Source organism: Brassica napus, chromosome C9, assembly GCF_020379485.1.
Source record: "Brassica napus cultivar Da-Ae chromosome C9, Da-Ae, whole genome shotgun sequence".
Taxonomy (NCBI): domain Eukaryota; kingdom Viridiplantae; phylum Streptophyta; class Magnoliopsida; order Brassicales; family Brassicaceae; genus Brassica; species Brassica napus.
Genome location: NC_063452.1, coordinates 39,122,651 through 39,143,550, shown reverse-complemented (window position 1 = coordinate 39,143,550; position 20,900 = coordinate 39,122,651). Strand labels below are relative to the sequence as shown.

The window sequence follows — 20,900 nt, the reverse complement described above, 5'->3', positions numbered from 1 at the left end:
ATGGAACCTCAGAAGAGGATTGGGAATATATAAGAATAAGATCTTCTCCACGAATTCAAAGGACCGTGAGCCAAAACATGGGTGATTAAAATAGTGGCCAGGTACGGATTGCATGAAACAAATGAATTCGGATATTCAATATTAAAGGAGAAAGATTATAAGCTGTATAAAGAAAGATTAAAGAGTAAAAGAATGATAAGAATGGTTTTAACCATCATTGTCTTGGCAAAGATCCTCGGACTAGAGATTATAATTTAAGACGTCCAAAAGAAAGATTATATAAATCTAGCTAATTGAGAAGCTAATCGAAATGCCAGACACTGACCCGAGAAATGACTAACCAGCTTAGCACCAAATGAATGTCCTAGAAGAGACATAATCAAGTTGCTATAGAGTCTATACAAGATAGACCAAATGTTCCATAAGATAAAGGAATCTCGGATAGAAAAGAATGGTGCATAGAATACAGATTCGAGATTATAAGAGAAACCATACCAGACATTGAGAAAAGGCTGCGCAGCTACACATCTAAGGTACCAAACCATGTAGTATTGGGACGCCAAGCTACTAGGTAACAATGGTCCTAGATAACGAAATCTCAAAGTGATCAGATCATGTCTAGAACATAATGGAACAACATGAAAGTGTCGACACACACACACATTTGTATAAAGATACATAACGTTATATCACTTGAACATAAAGAGATGAACGAGGATCATGAACCCACGAAAGAGTACTCATACAATCATAAAGAATAAAGATTAGATTGAAAGATAAACGGAGGTTCAAAGTATTTAAAGGAGAGATGAGCGTATTGGCCATATACATATACAGAAACGCCATCTGATAAAACCAGTGAAATAGATGGATCTTGTGAGATAAAGAAATCTTGAGAGAAGGCACATGATCACGAGGTCTAAGAGTGTTCATGTCTTCCTACTTAACAACATTAGATTATAGCTTGTTACACAAGGTACTCACAGAGATCAAAGGAACAGATTATAAGGAGATAAACTCATATGTGGTGGATGCTGCTACAGATTTTCGAAATTGAAAATGGTCTGGTCATAAGAAAGAAATTAGATAGAAATGATGTAGTAAGCATCATATGGATCACTGGATAAGATGAAAGAACATCTTCGTTCCTAAGCTGATTCATGGACTGAAACATAAAGCAGCTGCATATAGTATGTAAAAGAAATTGATCACGCATGATCATTGATCTTGGAGTTGTATAAAAGACAATCCAATACAGTCCATATATTTGAAATTCCTTGTGATTATAATAAACCTAAAAGAGGTTAGTAGGCATAGAATAAATCTATGTGGGTGTCCGACCAAAAGCGTCCAGCCCCGGCCCTTCAAACCAAAGATATCCGACTCTGTCCGTCTAAGTGCGTACGGCTCTTCAGCAAAGAACGTCTGGCTCTTCTACTAGACGCATCCGGTTTTTAAGACTAAAAGGCGTCTGGCCCTTCTTCTTGATCACGGGCTAGTAGAGACAAAAGATCAACCGGATGCAAATGTATTGTAGTCCATAAGTTTGTGAGAGCCGAGATCTATGACCTAATAATATATATTTCAGTGTGTGATATAATCCACAGCAACAGAGGTCATGAGACACCATCAAGAGATGGATAAAGGACTACAATGTCCGAGATAGATATGGTACTGCCTAAGGCAAAGAAATCGATGTCCACATACATGAGAGTGTTCGGCCACAGAGCCATAATGAGAGATTATAAAACTCACAGCAATGATCATTGATCTTGAACACTCATGAGACAAGTAGTGGACATGTATAGACGAGGTCTATGACCCAGACATGGATCGGCCAGATCGAGACATAGGTTCATGATAACCATGTCTAGTACATTGTCCATAAGTACTTATTTTGTCCGACCAAAGTAAAGAGTTAACAGTAGACGATCACGTCTAGACTATGAACACATGCAAACACGATTTGCAAAGGCCCAATAGTGATCCCCGAGAACAATATGGTTCACATTGTTTAGCACACATGCTTTACCGGGACACTTAATGTCAAAAGACATGAGAGACGACCTGAGAGGTCGAAGTGGTCTAGATACGGCTTAGTAATGAACTTGGCCGATTACTACCTTCCTACATATACAGAAAAGATCACGCACCAGATGCGTAGAATGTAGAAACCTACACTGAGGTTCACATCAGGGGGAGTAGTGCGTGTTGTACTCTTTTTCCTTCATCATGGTTTTGGCCCACTGGGTTTTCCTGATAAGGTTTAAATGAGACAATATGAAGCGTACTACAAATCATGTATGGTTATGGCATCCAAGGGGAAGTGTTATAAATCATGGAGTGGATTGCCATTAACCAGCCCGGTCCAAGACCGGCCCAATACCTAGAAGATGGAGAGACGGCCGAAGCCCTAGAGAGAGGATAGAGAGAGCCGACTTCAGGAGAGAGAGATGCGGCCACAAAGCTTGGAGAAAAGGAAACCCTTTCCTTTTCCTAGTAGAAGTAATCTTTCCATTATTATGTATTAGTAGTTTTCCTAATCCTAGTGAGTTTAGGTTTTGGATACTTTCCATTTATCTTCATCTTGTAATCTTTATATAAAGGAACCCCTTTATCATTAATAATAACATGGAAACATTCATTCTCTAAACTCTCTAATTACAACAGTTGGTTTAATAATGGCATTAGAATATTTTTCTCACAAATAATCAACTAATGCATTTTGTAATGAAACATAAGCTTCTTTATCTTTGATATTTCTAAATCGAACGAGAAAATTTTGAAATCAGACACTTGCATATTTTACGGTTTTGATATCTGGAATTGGAGCTTCTCTTCCAAGTTCAGTTGGTGCATCAAATTCACGCCCATCCTCAATTATCATGTTATGTAAAATTATACATGTAGTCATGATGTCATGTAAGACATTTTGTTCCAAAACCGAACACGTCCTTTCACAATAGTGAAACGCAACGGTAGATCCTTTTATGTTATCTTTATTTTATATTATTATTATTTTTTTAATTATAGTATATATATTTTAGAGAAATTCTCTTAAATAGTCGTTCTTAGTTTATTTTCACGAAAATAGACTTCAAAGAAAAAAATGACCAAAATAGATTTTATTAAAGGGTAAATATGTATTTATAACCAATGGTTAATTAATCTAGATTTAGGGTTTAGAGTTAAAAGGTGTGGTTTTAGAGACATGGTTTCAAATTTTAAAAAATAAAAAATAAATATTAAAAATTTCAAAACAAAAATATGTTTTTTCTAGTGTTATTTTTGCGACAAAAACTTAAAAATGCCTATTTGAGAGAATAGTCTTACATTTTATGTAAAATTATGAAATAAAAGAATATCTTGTTTATTTATGTTATTGTATCATTTAAAATATTATTGAAGTAAAAAATAAAAACATTAAAGATTTAAACGACTATTTCATAAATAAAAAAAATTCAACACCAAAATAAAGTAAGGACAGGTTGAAAATGAAATAGGATTGGAGAAGATTTTACACCAAAATGTTGTTCGAAGCAGAAAATGGAGTAGACTTTAAATATGATAAACAAAGACGCAATGCTCAAGCAAAAAAAATAAAACACCACTAGCAAATATCATGTCCAAGAAAATTAAAACAAAAAGGGTAACATATTTAAGAAGTAAAGACGAAGTCTGAACTTTGTAGCAAAAAAAAAAAGCGATAAACCGTCGCTATTCAAAGACAAATTAAAGTAGATGCATCTAAGAATCAGCAATGGTGACCTCAACCTCAACACCAGGCTCAATGGTGATGGAAGTGATCTGCTTCACCACATCTGGGGAGCTGAAGAGATCGATCACACGCTTGTGTACACGGAGCTCAAATCTGTCCCATGTGTTGGTTCCTACAAATACATAACACAAAGATCTTATGTGTTTACGTTTCTCCTTTATTATCTAAGTTTTGCAGTAACATATGAAACTACAAAAACACAACAAAATCTAATGACAATCTAGCTAACAACACTGCAAAAGTTTCAAAAAAAAAAAAGAAAAGAAAAGGGAGATTTGATTACTGACCTTCACCACAAGGAGCCTTTCTTGTGGTAATCTTAAGAACTTTAGTTGGCATCCTCACTGGTCCTTTAACTCTCAATCTCTTGTCTTTGGCTCCACGGACCAAGTCAGTGCACACTAAACACCAAAATACAACAGATAGATAAGTAATGACTTCACCATTTTAGGTTCAGTGCCTATATTAATGACTAAACCAAGTACCAGAAACCTATATATATACATATTTCAGATAAACCGTTTAAAAGATCCAACTGAAAGAATCAATCTTAAAGGCTAAATCGAGAAAACGAATCTCACCCTTCTCAAGGTTTTTGACGTTCTTGGAGGAGAGAGTGATTCTAATCTTGTGAATCTGCTCTTGAGGCTCCTCTAATCCTGTCTTTCCTTGCTTCATCGGTGGTGCGTACGCCATAGTTTTCTTTAGCTAAACATAATATACATCCAAAACAAAACAAACGAAGCTTATTATATATCAAATCGAATCCCCTATAAAGAATAACCAAGAGGTTACAAACCCATTTCTAGATAACAATTTGAAAGAAAAAAAATAAGAATACGTAGATAACATTGTAATAAGAGTATAAACCCTTGAAGAAAAATATTACCAGAGAAGAAAGAAGACACGAGCCGCTGAGTTGATGAAGAAACTGGGCGACGAACTTTGAGGGAGGGAGATGATATTAGGTTATAACTGAGAGACACCGAAACTAGGTTTTTCTTTTGCTAATACCTAATGGGCTTTTAGGATTTTTACTTGAGCCTATATTAGAGAGCACGATTTAGCCCAATATAGATTCGTTGTGGTTTTTGTTATTATAAATAAAGACTGAAAAGTCAAACACACATAGGATATGTTGCTCGGAGGTTCGTGCTTAGAGTATGTTTAATGCGGGGTTTTTAGAGTGGAGTTCTTATATTCCGCTAAGAACCTCACTCTAAAAACCTCGCATTAAACATGCTCTTAGTAAGTAGCTTTCGTATCTCAGTTTTTACTTCAATTTTCAATCATGATAAATTTGTATTCTCCATTTGTTTCACTGAAATTAAGCATGCGGTTCGGATAGTTCAGTTTTCGGGTAGTTCGGTTTAGGTAAAATTTCACCGAGTTAAACCGTAAAAAGTTCGGTTTGGTCCTCGAGTAGTTTGGTTTCAAAATTTTTTTACCAAAATTTTCGGTTTTACGGTTAGTTTGGTTAAATTTTCGGTTTAAATTGAATAAAATTCAAAAAATTTCGGTTATTTTGGTTCGGATTTTAGTTAGTTTGGTTCGGTCATATCGGTTAGTTTGGTTTTTCGTTTCGGATTTTGGTTGATTTGATTCGGAATTTCGGGCAATATTCATACTGTTTGAAACAAAATTTTCTTCTTTTAAAAAAAACGAACTAACCGATTACCGAACCACACCGAACCAAAAAACAATTTTTTTTTTGTTACCAAAGCGAACCAAACTAACCAAAAACTAAACTTTTCGGTTTGGTTTGGTTCGGCAAGTTCAGTTTAGTTCGGCTAGTTTGGTTTAGTTCGGCAAGTTAGGTTTGGTTAAAAATCCCAGCAAAATGTTGTTGTATGTTTGACAAATAATCCAGCATTTAATCAGGATAGACTGTGTGGATGTAAGGTCTGGTTTCAAATAGGAGTGAATGCATTAATAAAATTGGATGATGAACCTTGGTAACGTGGTTGGCCTCAAGTATCATAGCTTATAGGGGTGGACATTGGGATGTATGGATTTGATTCGCAACTCTTCGGTTTTCAGAGTTAAAGATTTCAGTCTTATTCAGGTACTTATAAATTTTGGTTCGGGTTCGGTTTGGAACTTTGCAGGTTCGATTCGAGTTCGGAGAACCCGTTTAAATTATTCTTAAGAAAATTTAAATTTATACTCCATCTATTTCATAATAAATATCATTTTAGATTTTTTTTTATTTTATTTCAAAATAAGTGTCATTCTACGATTTCGATGTAAATTTGTACATTAAATATACTTTTTACCTTTTTGAATAACCAGTAAATTTTTATTTAAATCATTCTCATTAAATTCATCATACATTAAATAGAAATATATTAGTCTATTATACAATTTTCTTAATCTCCGTGAAAAATATCGAAGTGACACTTATAATGAAATGGATGGAGTATATACTTTAAAATTTTAAAATATAAAAATAAAAATAATATAGAAAATATAGATTTAAATAATGTATACCAAAATGAATATATACTTTTATGTTAGTAAACATCAAACTTTGATTTTTAAGAAATTTAAACTTAAATTACAAAAAATCAGTAAAAATATGTATAATTTTTAAATACAATAAAATAGCTTTTTTGAATAGAGTCTTTAAATCTAATTACCGACAATGGTCATATACGACGAGGAGTCAACACCAATAAATCATCATTAGATTCCACATATGTGTCAAATGTTGCCAAGCTTCCTCCCTGTTTGTTCACTAGTATTATCTCCCGTGCATTGCACGGGAAAGAAGTTTGATGTTTATATCTTTCAAGAATTCAATATGAACCCAAACCGTAAATTATTGATCGTATTTTCAAAATAAAATAAATCATTACACATGCAAACAAATTGAGAGAAAGCATATCTCTTGCACATAGCAAATTAAAATACCAATCTTTTTTGTTTTTTTTTCCTTCGTCCAAATCTGCTTTTGTTTTATTTGGTCAATTCTTTTGTATCATTTTCAATGAATACATATTGCAACATTTTTTTAATGAGAATCTACAGATTTTTTTAACATTATATAAAAATAACGACAAAATGTATATATGATGATCCGAGAGTAAAAAAAAATAATTTCACCATATTTCTATAAAAATATAAACATGCAAATAAAAAATAGGAAGACTAACCTCATTAGAAGTCTTGTGCATGTGCTCCCATACGAGTCTCTCTAACTCTCGTCACTTTTTCATTTTGCAATATGTAGCTTCTGCTAATATCTAAAAGAGGAAAAATGTTATAAGAAGATTAGGAGAAAAAGATTTGTGAAAAAAAATCAACATAAAGAAAATTATGCTTTGAGCATAGAGTTTGGGCATTTTAAGTCTCACTAACCTCACTTTAACCTTCATAAGCCAATTTTGTTGTGCGCTTGTCTATCCGTCGCCCATAGCAAGAGACTATGTTGATCTCGGCAATGTAGATACGAACATTAGAAAGTTTTGATCTATTTAGTTAGAAACTGAAATGTCATCACACTTTCGGAGAGAGTCATTGGAGTATCTGCTGAAAAACTTAGGAATTTACGTGCAATAAGAGATGAAGTTGAATTTATGGCATTGTAACGGTTTCAGATATATTGAGATCATGGGCGTAGTTGTGAGAAATATTAGGGAGATTTTCTATAAAAAGTAAATAAAAATAATACATAGAAATCAGTTAAGAAAGACGAAACTGTTTTTATATTTTTTTTGACATTTGTAATTTTTCTTTAAATTGTTAAACATATTTCATGTGTCAAAATTTTGTTGGTCTTGTGACTTGTGCTTTAGTAGGGATTTGTGTCAACGTCAGCCATGTTCTTTCCCTAGACGCAGCGTCGGCGACAAAAAAAAATTAAAAATGACATGTCAGCACGTGTTTATCAATTTTGACAAGCTTCCTCCTTATTTGTTCAAGTATTAATAATTGACGCCGGATACAAGTCAACACATATTTAGAAGAAGCTGATAAGCGACAAACAGTCGGGGGGGGGGGGGGGGGGGGGAGATTAATTCCATATGCCCCTCCCACTCTTAAAAAATTCTCCTTTCTCCCCTTATTAAAATATTATTTAATATTTATTTATTTTTAAATAGAAAATGTGGGTCCAGATGGTGCAAAGACTCCAATACCCTTAACAAATTAGAATATTCTCAAACCCAACCTCTAATTTATCCACCCACCCAAAACAAATCGGATCTAACCCGTCCCTCTTCTCTCTCTCTCGTAACGTAAAGAAAAAAATGGAAGAGGAAAACGCAGAGTACCGTTTGGAGAGCTTGAGATGGCTGGCCTTGATCGACGAGCCTCCGAGCTGCGGAGAGGAAATCATCCTTGGCGGTGGTGGGCTTGTCGAGAACGAAAGTCTGTATTCCGATGTTCTCTCACCCTTTCAACCTCCCGATTTTCGTCCGCCTCCTCTCTGTTCAGTTGACCTCAACTTGAAAATCTCGGGAATTGAATCGAAGAATTTCTGAATGGAATTGTTGATTGAACTACTTTAGGAAGATGATAAGAACGTGATGACCCCATTTTGGTTCGTCTGCTCGTCTCGTACTCTTTGGGTGTGAGGAGAAGACTATAGCCGTAATCATGCATGGGGAGAGCAGCAAACACATGTTTTACAACAACGAATCTTAAACCTATAGGGACCGCACACACTCCACTCTGCGGCTGCTTCAATTCCTTGATCCTATGCTCGCTAATTCCCTCGGCATCGGTTCACCACACTAGTACGATCTCGAGCTTTGAAGGTTCAAATCTTCTTTATTTTGCTTATTTATTTCAAAAATCATAAAATTCATGAGAAAATTTAAAGTTTTGTAATTGAGATCAGAATCGGGGGTTTTCTTTATAGATTCATGTTCTTGGTAAACGAGATCGTGGCGTTGTATTTGGATATAACAATGAAGATGAGACGCTGTGTGTGTCGTGTGTGGGATTGTGCTTCTGAACATATCTTGATTCGATTCTATTCTGTTTTGTAGGCATACTAAAAACGTTAACTTGTTCTTTGACGTTCTATATTTGCTGAATGGATTTTACATTTCATAACTAGTACCTATTTGATAAGGTGGTATAGAATTAAGATCTGGGTTCTTTTGAAAAAGTTCATTTTGGCTTTACAAATATGTAGTGTTTAGACGGATCCTCCATCTAAAAGGCTGTTTGGACCAAGTTGTGGAGAAGCTTGAATTGGTTTTCCAACAAAAAAAGCCGCTAATTTGTTCCTAAAAGCTGCTGAAAAAAGCTGAATCTGTTTGAAAGCTCCCAAACAGTATGAAATCTGATGAGTGACAAGTAGTGTCACATATCTGAAGTAGTCTCGAGTGACAAGTCTCATCTTCAACGATGTATTTCACATGGTGCATAGAGACATACGGGAACTTTTTCATGGGTTCTGTGCACTTCTTCATAGTATTGTAATCATGTTTGGGAAATGTTTGTCTGCTGATGTAAATTAGCATTGTAATAGCAGAAGTTCCATAGAGAAAATAATGAAAATTAATGTTAATTATATTTGCTATTACTGATGTTTGCTTTTAAATCTTCTAGGTTTGTAAAAGGTTTGTGGACTATTAGAATACAAAGTAATAATACTATGTGTGAAAATATATAATTAGCCGAAAATATAAAGTTGTATAAAGCATATAATAAGCCGAAAATATATAGAGCTGTTAGAAATAACCATAATACATAGTAGTACAAGGTAATCAAAAAAGTAGTCCAATGTAATCCTACTAGTGCTACTAATCCACAATACACATTTATATTGAGCAAATATAATATTATTTTTTAAAATTTATATAAAATAGTATATATATCCTTTTGTTTCAAGAAAAACGTAACTTTGATATTTTTACAAAGATTAGAAATGATTTAAATGCATTCATAAATACATATATTTTATCAAAACTATTTTTTGAAAAAATTATTTATAAAATCAAAGCATTGTATTTTTGAAATTTATTTTTGAAATTTACTTTTAATTAAAATATTTAATATTTTAATTACACTTAGTAATTCTTGGTAATCTTCAAGGTAGTAGTAATACTACCTTACACATAGTAATATTTTGGCAAATTTTAAGTTTTATTAGTAAAACCATGTCCAAATGAAATATTTTTTAGTAAAACCAATGATTTTATACAATTAATGTCATTAAGAAAGAGTATTACATACACAATTTACCAGAAATAAGTATTTTTATAGATTCTTGTTACTATAACCTTACGATTCACACAACAACCATGAAAGTTAAGGCATCATTTTGGGAAAATGATAAATATTCCTAAACTATATAAATTAATCATCTAAATAGTTTTAATAGTCGTATTTACTATATATATAGTCTACTAATAGATACTAAATGAGTTTTATATGTTAAATATACGTACTACTTGCAATATATAGGGTTTCAAATTATACATAATATAACCAAGTAATCATAGTAGTCTGAATTACACATAATAAACCCAGTAGTCCTAGTAGTACAAATCACACACAATAAATCCAGTAATCTTAGTATTCCGATTACACACAATAAACCCAATAATCCTAGTATCTTAGATAAAGCCCACACCTGTCGTGCTGGATGACAATAAAAAAACACATGGTTTATCGATTCCTCCTGATCACCACAACGTGAGCAAAATATATCTCCTTGTATTCCTCTTGCATTTAGGTTCTTCATGACCGCTATACATCCTGAAAGTAGTCGCCATAAGAAATGCATTATCTTCGGAGGACACTTCAAATTCCAGCAGTAGGCTTTAAGAACATCAACTGTGGGTCCATAAAATTCTGGTGGTTTTTCCTTATCTGGATAGACTCTTTCCACTTGATACCCAGATTGTACCGTATATTTTCCATTGTTAGTAAAATGCCATCCAAACTTATCATCCATCTGATTTGTACTCAAGGGAATACTTGTAATGATCTTAATATCCTCCAGGGCAACCAAAGTGCTTATAGCCTGTAAAAAATACTATCTTATTATTTTATCGATTTGTGACATATTTTGAACCGGCCTAATTCGGGACCGAAGAAATTTATTATTTTATAGAGATTTTATATTTATCGAGTATTAATTTATAGAGTAATTATTGTACTAGTTTGATTAGTAGTACCCATAAACTTTTATTTTTGCGAAATAATCTACTTTTTATGAAGATATTGTTCGGATAATACCACTACAATCATATTTACGACCATTTCAAATTCCTAATATACTACAGATCCATAAACATAGCTTAAACCTAAATACAGTTTTCAAAAAAAAAATCAGCCTCTCTCTAAATTACTATCTACTCTTACATTATTTACATTACCCATGATATATATTTCATTTTAATGATATTCTATAAAAAAATTATCAAAAACGGCTATAAAAACAACACGAAACACAAAAACATAGTGGTGAAAAACGTTTTCATTCTTTTAGAATTAACATCAAATCTTATTTTTTTTTATATTGCCCATGATAGAAACTTATTTTAATGATATTTATAAAAAAATCGTAAAAAATGGACATAAATTACCTCTATTTTGAATTTTAAAACTCATTAATGGAGGATGAAAGGTGGAGCACGATGGGGAAGAAGAAAGAAAGGGAAATTAATGTGATTCTATTGGTTAGAGTTTTCTTGTGGGGTCAAATAGTTTACATTTATGGTGAGTTTATTAAAATGAATAATTTAATATATTAATGAGATGGAAAGTGAAGTGTAATATATATAGTAAATAAATAGAAGGTTAGTATAGGGATTGCAATGATAAAGGGGTAGTGGGAATAGAGAGGGGACAAGGAGAATGGTTTTTTTATGATAAGGGTATATTGAGTTAAAGTCCGAGATGATTAACTCCATATGCCCCTCCCACTCTTAAAAAATCCTCCTTTCTCCCCTTATTAAAATATCATTTAATATTTATTTATTTTTAAATAGAAAACGTGGGTCCAGATGGTGCAAAGACTCCAATACCCTTAACAAATTAGAATATTCTCAAACCCAACCTCTAATTTATCCACCCACCCAAAACAAATCGGATCTAACCCGTCCCTCTTCTCTCTCTCTCGTAAAGTAAAGAAAAAAATGGAAGAGGAAAACGCAGAGTACCGTTTGGAGAGCTTGAGATGGCTGGCCTTGATCGACGAGCCTCCGAGCTACGGAGAGGAAATCATCCTTGGCGGTGGTGGGCTTGTCGAGAACGAAGTCTGTATTCCGATGTTCTCTCACCCTTTCAACCTCCCGATTTTCGTCCACCTCCTCTCTGTTCAGTTGACCTCAACTTGAAAATCTCGGGAATTGAATCGAAGAATTTCTGAATTGAATTGTTGATTGAACTACTTTAGGAAGATGATAAGAACGTGATGACCCCATTTTGGTTCGTCTGCTCGTCTCGTACTCTTTGGGTGTGAGGAGAAGACTATAGCCGTAATCATGCATGGGGAGAGCAGCAAACACATGTTTTACAACAACGAATCTTAAACCTATAGGGACCGCACACACTCCACTCTGCGGCTGCTTCAATTCCTTGATCCTATGCTCGCTAATTCCCTCGGCATCGGTTCACCACACTAGTACGATCTCGAGCTTTGAAGGTTCAAATCTTCTTTATTTTGCTTATTTATTTCAAAAATCATAAAATTCATGAGAAAATTTAAAGTTTTGTAATTGAGATCAGAATCGGGGGTTTTCTTTATAGATTCATGTTCTTGGTAAACGAGATCGTGGCGTTGTATTTGGATATAACAATGAAGATGAGACGCTGTGTGTGTCGTGTGTGGGATTGTGCTTCTGAACATATCTTGATTCGATTCTATTCTGTTTTGTAGGCATACTAAAAACGTTAACTTGTTCTTTGACGTTCTATATTTGCTGAATGGATTTTACATTTCATAACTAGTACCTATTTGATAAGGTGGTATAGAATTAAGATCTGGGTTCTTTTGAAAAAGTTCATTTTGGCTTTACAAATATGTAGTGCTTAGACGGATCCTCCATCTAAAAGGCTGTTTGGACCAAGTTGGGGAGAAGCTTGAATTGGTTTTCCAACAAAAAAAAGCCGCTAATTTGTTCCTAAAAGCTGCTGAAAAAAGCTGAATCTGTTTGAAAGCTCCCAAACAGTATGGAATCTGATGAGTGACAAGTAGTGTCACATATCTGAAGTAGTCTCGAGTGACAAGTCTCATCTTCAACGATGTATTTCACATGGTGCATAGAGACATACGAGAACTTTTTCATGGGTTCTGTGCACTTCTTCATAGTATTGTAATCATGTTTGGGAAATGTTTGTCTGCTGATGTAAATTAGCATTGTAATAGCAGAAGTTCCATAGAGAAAATAATGAAAATTAATGTTAATTATATTTGCTATTACTGATGTTTGCTTTTAAATCTTCTAGGTTTGTAAAAGGTTTGTGGACTATTAGAATACAAAGTAATAATACTATGTGTGAAAATATATAATTAGCCGAAAATATAAAGTTGTATAAAGCATATAATAAGCCGAAAATATATAGAGCTGTTAGAAATAACCATAATACATAGTAGTACAAGGTAATCAAAAAAGTAGTCCAATGTAATCCTACTAGTGCTACTAATCCACAATACACATTTATATTGAGCAAATATAATATTATTTTTTAAAATTTATATAAAATAGTATATATATCCTTTTGTTTTAAGAAAAACGTAACTTTGATATTTTTACAAAGATTAGAAATGATTTAAATGCATTCATAAATACATATATTTTATCAAAACTATTTTTTGAAAAAATTATTTATAAAATCAAAGCATTGTATTTTTGAAATTTATTTTTGAAATTTACTTTTAATTAAAATATTTAATATTTTAATTACACTTAGTAATTCTTGGTAATCTTCAAGGTAGTAGTAATACTACCTTACACATAGTAATATTTTGGCAAATTTTAAGTTTTATTAGTAAAACCATGTCCAAATGAAATATTTTTTAGTAAAACCAATGATTTTATACAATTAATGTCATTAAGAAAGAGTATTACATAAACAATTTACCAGAAATAAGTATTTTTATAGATTCTTGTTACTATAACCTTACGATTCACACAACAACCATGAAAGTTAAGGCATCATTTTGGGAAAATGATAAATATTCCTAAACTATATAAATTAATCATCTAAATAGTTTTAATAGTCGTATTTACTATATATATAGTCTACTAATAGATACTAAATGAGTTTTATATGTTAAATATACGTACTACTTGCAATATATAGGGGTTTCAAATTATACATAATATAACCAAGTAATCATAGTAGTCTGAATTACACATAATAAACCCAGTAGTCCTAGTAGTACGAATCACACACAATAAATCCAGTAATCTTAGTATTCCGATTACACACAATAAACCCAATAATCCTAGTATCTTAGATAAAGCCCACACCTGTCGTGCTGGATGACAATAAAAAACTCATGGTTTATCGATTCCTCCTGATCACCACAACGTGAGCAAAATATATCTCCTTGTATTCCTCTTGCATTTAGGTTCTTCATGACCGCTATACATCCTGAAAGTAGTCGCCATAAGAAATGCATTATCTTCGGAGGACACTTCAAATTCCAGCAGTAGGCTTTAAGAACATCAACTGTGGGTCCATAAAATTCTGGTGGTTTTTCCTTATCTGGATAGACTCTTTCCACTTGATACCCAGATTGTACCGTATATTTTCCATTGTTAGTAAAATGCCATCCAAGCTTATCATCCATCTGATTTGTACTCAAGGGAATACTTGTAATGATCTTAATATCCTCTGGGGCAATCAAAGTGCTTATAGCCTGTAAAAAATACTATCTTATTATTTTATCGATTTGTGACATATTTTGAACCGGCCTAATTCGGGACCGAAGAAATTTATTATTTTATAGAGATTTTATATTTATCTAGTATTAATTTATAGAGTAATTATTGTACTAGTTTGATTAGTAGTACCCATAAACTTTTATTTTTGCGAAATAATCTACTTTTTATGAAGATATTGTTCGGATAATACCACTACAATCATATTTACGACCATTTCAAATTCCTACTATACTACAGATCCATAAACATAGCTTAAACCTAAATACAGTTTTCAAAAAAAAAATCAGCCTCTCTCTAAATTACTATCTACTCTTACATTATTTACATTACCCATGATATATATTTCATTTTAATGATATTCTATAAAAAAATTATCAAAAACGGCTATAAAAACAACACGAAACACAAAAACATAGTGGTGAAAAACGTTTTCATTCTTTTAGAATTAACATCAAATCTTATTTTTTTTATATTGCCCATGATAGAAACTTATTTTAATGATATTTATAAAAAAATCGTAAAAAATGGACATAAATTACCTCTATTTTGAATTTTAAAACTCATTAATGGAGGATGAAAGGTGGAGCACGATGGGGAAGAAGAAAGAAAAGGAAATTAGTGTGATTCTATTGGTTAAAGTTTTCTTGTGGGGTCAAATAGTTTACATTTATGGTGAGTTTATTAAAATGAATAATTTAATATATTAATGAGATGGAAAGTGAAGTGTAATATATATAGTAAATAAATAGAAGGTTAGTATAGGGATTGCAATGATAAATGGGTAGTGGGAATAGAGAGGAGACAAGGAGAATGGTTTTTTTATGATAAGGATATATTGAGTTAAAGTCCCGCCGGAGGGGGGGAGCTGTATAACGACGCTGCACTTAGATTTCTTTTTGTTTTGTTTGTTAATTTTTTTGTCGCAAAAAGAATAGGGCAATTAGTTAGGGCATGACTAGATAGCGGTTGCCAATACAAATGCTTGAATCTACATATGCTAGTGGTTCAATTTCAAACGTTATTAGAGCTCCGATTGGCATTGAAATTGAAATGGCTTAGCGATTTTACTTGTTTTGCTTGTGTGGACGGTTTGGTTAATTAGTCTTATAAATTGGTTTGGTTTATATACGTCATCATTAGAGCAGCATTAAAGCTGTCTCTTAAATAGGTTTTTTAGTATAATTGTGATTTAAAAAAAAAAGTAATTACCACAAGAGATGTCTCCTAATTACCACAAGAGACGTCTCGTCTCCTAATTAAGGTGTGGAAGAGCCGTCTCTTCTCTTCATCTCTCCGTCTCTATCTCTTCCTCTCTATCTCTTCCTCCCTGTCTCTCTCCTCTCTGTCTCTCTCCCGATGATGAATCCACAAGGCCATCTCGAACCTGATTCCGAACCTCCTCCGACGATTCCTTCGAGTCGGTGGGTGTTGAGATGAGGAATGGTGAAGAAACTAAATGTGTTTTCCCCATGACGAGTCTCCAGATCGGGTAATTTCTCTTCACTCAATTCATCACCATGTCCGTTTCTCTGCAGTTTATTGTCTATGAATGGAATTATGCCACAACCTGTTTTTTTAGAGGGACTATATTAGTTTCCTTGTTCTGTCTTTGCTTTTTTCATTACAATATAATAAGTCTTGTTTCAGCCATTGTTGAAACCTTTAAAGGAAACTACCTTGTCCTTCCTGACAAAACAAGTTCTCTTTTGATTTTGTGTCTTTTGACAATTTAAATGAAAGCTCTGTGTTGAAAGCTCTTGCGTTTTTTGTTATTGTTCATATCGAGTGCCTGTAGGATTCTGATGCCAGGATTTATATTCCTTTCCTGAGTCTGAAGTAGTATCAATTCTTGGTATGAACATCTCCCTGTGAAGTGAATTATAGTTTGAACCAGCACCTTTGTTCTAGCAATTCTCTTGTCTACTTTCATGATATTTTTTTCTCTGTGGAAAGGCAATAAGGTTGCGTGTGTGATTGTTCTGAATCTCAATGTGTGTGTTGCCTTCTTTTTCTCATAAAAGCTCTTAATCTGGTAATAGTTAAGTGTCTGTTACATAGATTGTCACATTTTATTTGCCTGATGTTCTCTGCTTATCTGGCTTTTCTTTGGTTTCAGAGACTTGCAATCATATCTTTCTGATCTCAGTATTTTCATGGCCAATAAAAGCAAGAAGATTTACATATTGGTAGACAACCGGCCATGGTTGAATCCTGGCACCCGATCTGCTCACTTCTGGAAACTTATGGTTACAAAGGTTGTAAAAATTGCTTCCAAATACATTTTCTTATCGTCGCTTCAGATGAAAAACCTGATGGAACTGACTAACCCCCTCTATCTTTGTTTGCAGTCCAGACTCTCTTTGACTCGCGTTGATCGACGCCACAACCTTTTCCAAGAACAAAAATACCTGCAAAGAAACTGCAAAGCTCTTTGTATCTAAACAAGCAGCTGCACAAGACATTGTACTGTTTCATCGTGTTTGAAGTTGAGTGGGAGAATGTGAGGGGTATCAATTACCTGAATGAGCTACAGGTACTTCCCTTGCAATTCTCCACTGTTTTGGTTTTATTGTTTCTTACGTTTATATATATCTTTATGCAGACAGACACCTCTCTTGCTATTGAAGCTAAGTTGATGCGAAGGTGGGAGTTCGAGAGCAGCTGCACAAGACATTGTACGGTTTCATCGTGCTTGAAGTTGAGTGGGACAATGTGAGGGGTATCAATTACCTGAATGAGCTACATGTATTTCCCTTGCAATTCTCCACTGTTTTGCTTTTATTGTTTCTTACGTTTATCTATATCTTTATGCAGACAGACACCTCTCTTGCTATTGAAGCTAAGTTGATATGAAGGTGGGAGTTCGAGAGCATCGACCAAGCTGTAACGAATATGTCTCAGTGGTTCTCTGGATCAAAATCAGAAAGATCTTGCTTGATGGAATATCTTGATACAACTAAAGGTATTATTCCCTTTTCACTAATGGCTTATCGTTCTCTAGATCAAGTAAGCTTACACAATATTGTTCCCTTGTAATCTTCTCTATATTAAGTTTTGGTAAAACCAAACAATTTGATCACAAATTTTCTTTTTCTCTCATTCTTTCTATAAAGTCATATTCTCTTTTCTCATTCTCTATATAAAGGGTTAAATCATTTTCTATATAAACCGAATAATTTTTTTTTAAGAACTCTTAATTAAGGGAGTATCATTGGAGCATATAAATGTTGATGTCTCTTAACTAAGTTCTTAAGTAACATTTATTATTAAAAAAAATCATTAAGAGACCCTAATGGGGTTGTAAGGTTAATCATGCTCTTAGTGCTTTAAAAGGAGGCAGTAAGGCTTCAGAATGGTGATGTGGTTTGTCTATGTGCTAGCCAAAGTGAACTTGGTAGAGTGAGCATCTGCTGTTAAGCTCTGCCAGTTAGTGTTATCTTGACTCATGTCGGATCTAGGTTTTGTTGTTGAACGTCGTTGCTTAGACTTTCAAGGCAACCTTCGACGCAGCCTCTACTATCTGCTTAGATGAATGATTCTTTGTTTGTTTTACGAGAGGAAATAACTTTCTTTTGCTACATAAGCATTTGTTAAATCTTTTTCTTGTATCTCCTTTTGACTCGTTTATGGCTTCGGCTTTATTCGATTCTAAGTTATTATCGTTACTTTTACATTCTAATGCTAGCAAACAGATGTGTTTGAGTCTTAATTGTCTTTATTTCCATGTTTTGTTTTTCTTGATGTGGACTAATCGTTTCAGATCTTTCGATCTATTAAAGAAAATTGTAACTCGTGAACTTTCATTTCTTTAAATAAAATTACAATTTAGCAACAAAAATTCAATTTATCATTATTTGATGCTATTGGCTTAGACTTCAAATTAGTCAAGTCTCTTCTAGTAATCCGCGATGAAAATACAAGATGCATCGTTGTATTGATCTCCTACCGATGAAATAATTTAGTAGGATAGACACGTTGAGAATGTCCTAAAATCATTTTGTACTTACCCTTGTTAAAGTCGTAGTATCGAGGTTCGACAATCGTATAAAATAAGGTGGTTATAATGTTTTGTTCAAAACCGCTTATAATCTATAGATTGAGAATCTATTACTAATTTTATATCATCCTACATCACACACCTAAGCAAACTAGTTTAATGATTATGGTTTTGGAAGTAATATAATACATAAGATATATTATACTAAAGCAAGTGATAATTATAATAGTTATAATTATCTTAATGAAAAGATGAACGTGTATGTGCATGGGCTTTAGCCCACCAGCCCTTAATTGGACTAGGTTAATCACGTTGCCATGTTAATTATATATATACATGGTGCTGTCTTTTCATTAATGATGACGGATACAACTAAAACCCTAAGGCGACCAGAGACAAAATGTTTGTCTGGTTTGACGGCACTAACATCCCGTTGTGATCTAGTTTGTGTGCGTGTGGATACCGATAGAGGCACGCCGTTTGAAATGCTAGAAAACCTCAGTTTGGTTTATTCATCTTTCCGCTGCAAAACTTTCAGGTATATTTGAAATCCTAGATCTAGATTTATTTCATTATTGACATGAGATTCTAGGCAAATTGAATTCATAGGTTGATTTATAAATTGTTATAAACCGGTTTGAATTCCAACAGTGGTATCAGAGCCTACTTAATACTGAAATTGAATCTTATTTAATTTATATATTGATATAGATAAATAATTTTGTTCGATCTTGTTTAAATTGTTAATCAACCGAGCCTGTGATAATCGTAAGTTGACGAAGATGTTCATCAATTTCCAAAATAAAGATATGGGTATATTAGATATACATGTATTTTAGAAAGGTCCATATCTTAATTTTGATATTGTATATTACGATTACCAAATACCAACGTATAAGTTAACCGCATGCATATAATAATAATTACACACGCATGTGATTCGTAGTGTAGTTTGAATATGTGTAATAGTGATTACGCATGCATATGTTCATAAGGTGATTGCATATTTGATTTAAAAGTCAACATATATTATAGTAATATTTGGTCGTTGATTTTTGAATAGTATAATATGCATATTCATTCAATGTGAATCGTATAATATAAGGTAATCGTGTATTATTGTAATACATAAAGTGATTCTATAATTAATTTGCATGTGAAACCGATTGAATCAAGTGTTTGGTTTGATTGGCTTAATACAATTGGTTTGGTCCGATTGGTTTGGTCGTTTGATTAGATTTTAATTAGATTAAATTATAAAATCAAATATATAAATAATTAATTATTTTAATTAGATTAAATTAATATAATTATTTATAATTCAATTAAAATACATATAAGATATGTATTAGTTATATTTATATTTATATTAGATATAAATTTTAAATATAAGTTAAAATTGAATTAAAATTTGTTCCTCAATTAATTTCAAGTACTTTTGATGTCTACCCAATCTTATCAACTATCAAGACTTGTTTCGTTGTAAGATGGGCTTGCCAAAGCAAGGTGTCTGCAATTAGATAAGTGAGGTAGATGGTAACGGTTACCATATGAATAGAAGACTGGTTTACTTGACTAGACTATCAAAACGGTTTTGGGCTTAGAGACATATGTTGGACAAGACATGAGATGTCGTCTGACAACCAAGAATTATATTGGATATAATTAGTAAAGTGTTGCTTACCTAAATAGCTAAACATTTGGGCGATGAGCCAAAGCTCGCTCGGTTTTGAGTGAAATATGGATCTTGGATATTATATTCATTTGAGGAAAGTGTTTTGAATATAATATGAGTTTTCTTAATTATTGAGATTTCTCTAATTCCTGAACATCATATTAATATTTGCTATTCTTCTATTCCAGCAATGTTAACTCCTCACAACCCATTTTCATTCCAATATGCCATTGAGAATGACAAATTGAATGGATCAAATTTCCTCCAATGGTATCGAAACCAGAGAATTGTTCTCAAACAAGAGTTTAAACCCTACTTGGAAGATCTGAAAAAGGAAAAAGACTTTTGAAACATCGTCTAGGCGTATTTATGTTATAGAAGTAAATGTTACTACTTCTGGTTCTACTTCTTGGGTATTGGATACCGGCTGTGGTGCTCATATTTGTACGAGTATGAATGGCTTAAGAAATAGTAGAATTTTGGAGAAAGGACAAGTGGACCTACGCGTGGGAAATGGAGTAAGAGTTGATGCATTAGCCGTGGGAACATTTCACTTGTCTTTACCTTCAGGCTTGGTTTTAGAACTTAAGAATT

The 20,900-nt window shown here is 33.1% G+C and overlaps 1 protein-coding gene and 1 long non-coding RNA gene across 5 annotated transcripts; one reads left to right on the top strand and one right to left on the bottom strand.

Moving 5' to 3' along the window:
- Positions 1-3,482: 3,482 nt before the first annotated feature.
- LOC106423861 (40S ribosomal protein S20-1) lies at positions 3,483-4,825 on the bottom strand. Its single transcript, XM_013864618.3, has 4 exons — positions 4,668-4,825; positions 4,360-4,486; positions 4,066-4,179; positions 3,483-3,890 (listed from the first exon to the last, which is right to left on the bottom strand). The coding sequence occupies exons 2-4, from the start codon at positions 4,472-4,474 to the stop codon at positions 3,748-3,750; spliced, it is 372 nt and encodes a 123-aa protein (XP_013720072.1). The 5' UTR covers positions 4,475-4,486; positions 4,668-4,825; the 3' UTR covers positions 3,483-3,747.
- Positions 4,826-7,823: 2,998 nt separating this feature from the next.
- LOC106423869 lies at positions 7,824-18,425 on the top strand. Of its 4 annotated transcripts, none has more exons than XR_002655069.2 (7): positions 7,826-8,517; positions 8,922-16,123; positions 16,751-16,889; positions 16,983-17,167; positions 17,237-17,379; positions 17,449-17,596; positions 18,015-18,425. It is a non-coding gene; the product is annotated as an uncharacterized LOC106423869 (long non-coding RNA). The 4 variants fall into 4 exon arrangements; XR_001284740.3 differs by having other exon boundaries at positions 17,957-18,425; XR_001284741.3 differs by having other exon boundaries at positions 7,824-8,517; positions 16,988-17,167; positions 17,449-18,425.
- Positions 18,426-20,900: the final 2,475 nt, after the last annotated feature.

Excerpts from the sequence above, each read along its gene's own strand:
- LOC106423861 (XM_013864618.3), bottom strand. The coding sequence starts at position 4,474 with ATGGCGTACGCACCACCGATGAAGCAAGGAAAGACAGGATTAGAGGAG. Across the intron at positions 4,180-4,359 it reads CGTCAAAAACCTTGAGAAGG|TGTGCACTGACTTGGTCCGT; the intron begins GTGAGATTCGTT and ends TTTGGTGTTTAG. Across the intron at positions 3,891-4,065 it reads AAAGGCTCCTTGTGGTGAAG|GAACCAACACATGGGACAGA; the intron begins GTCAGTAATCAA and ends ATGTATTTGTAG.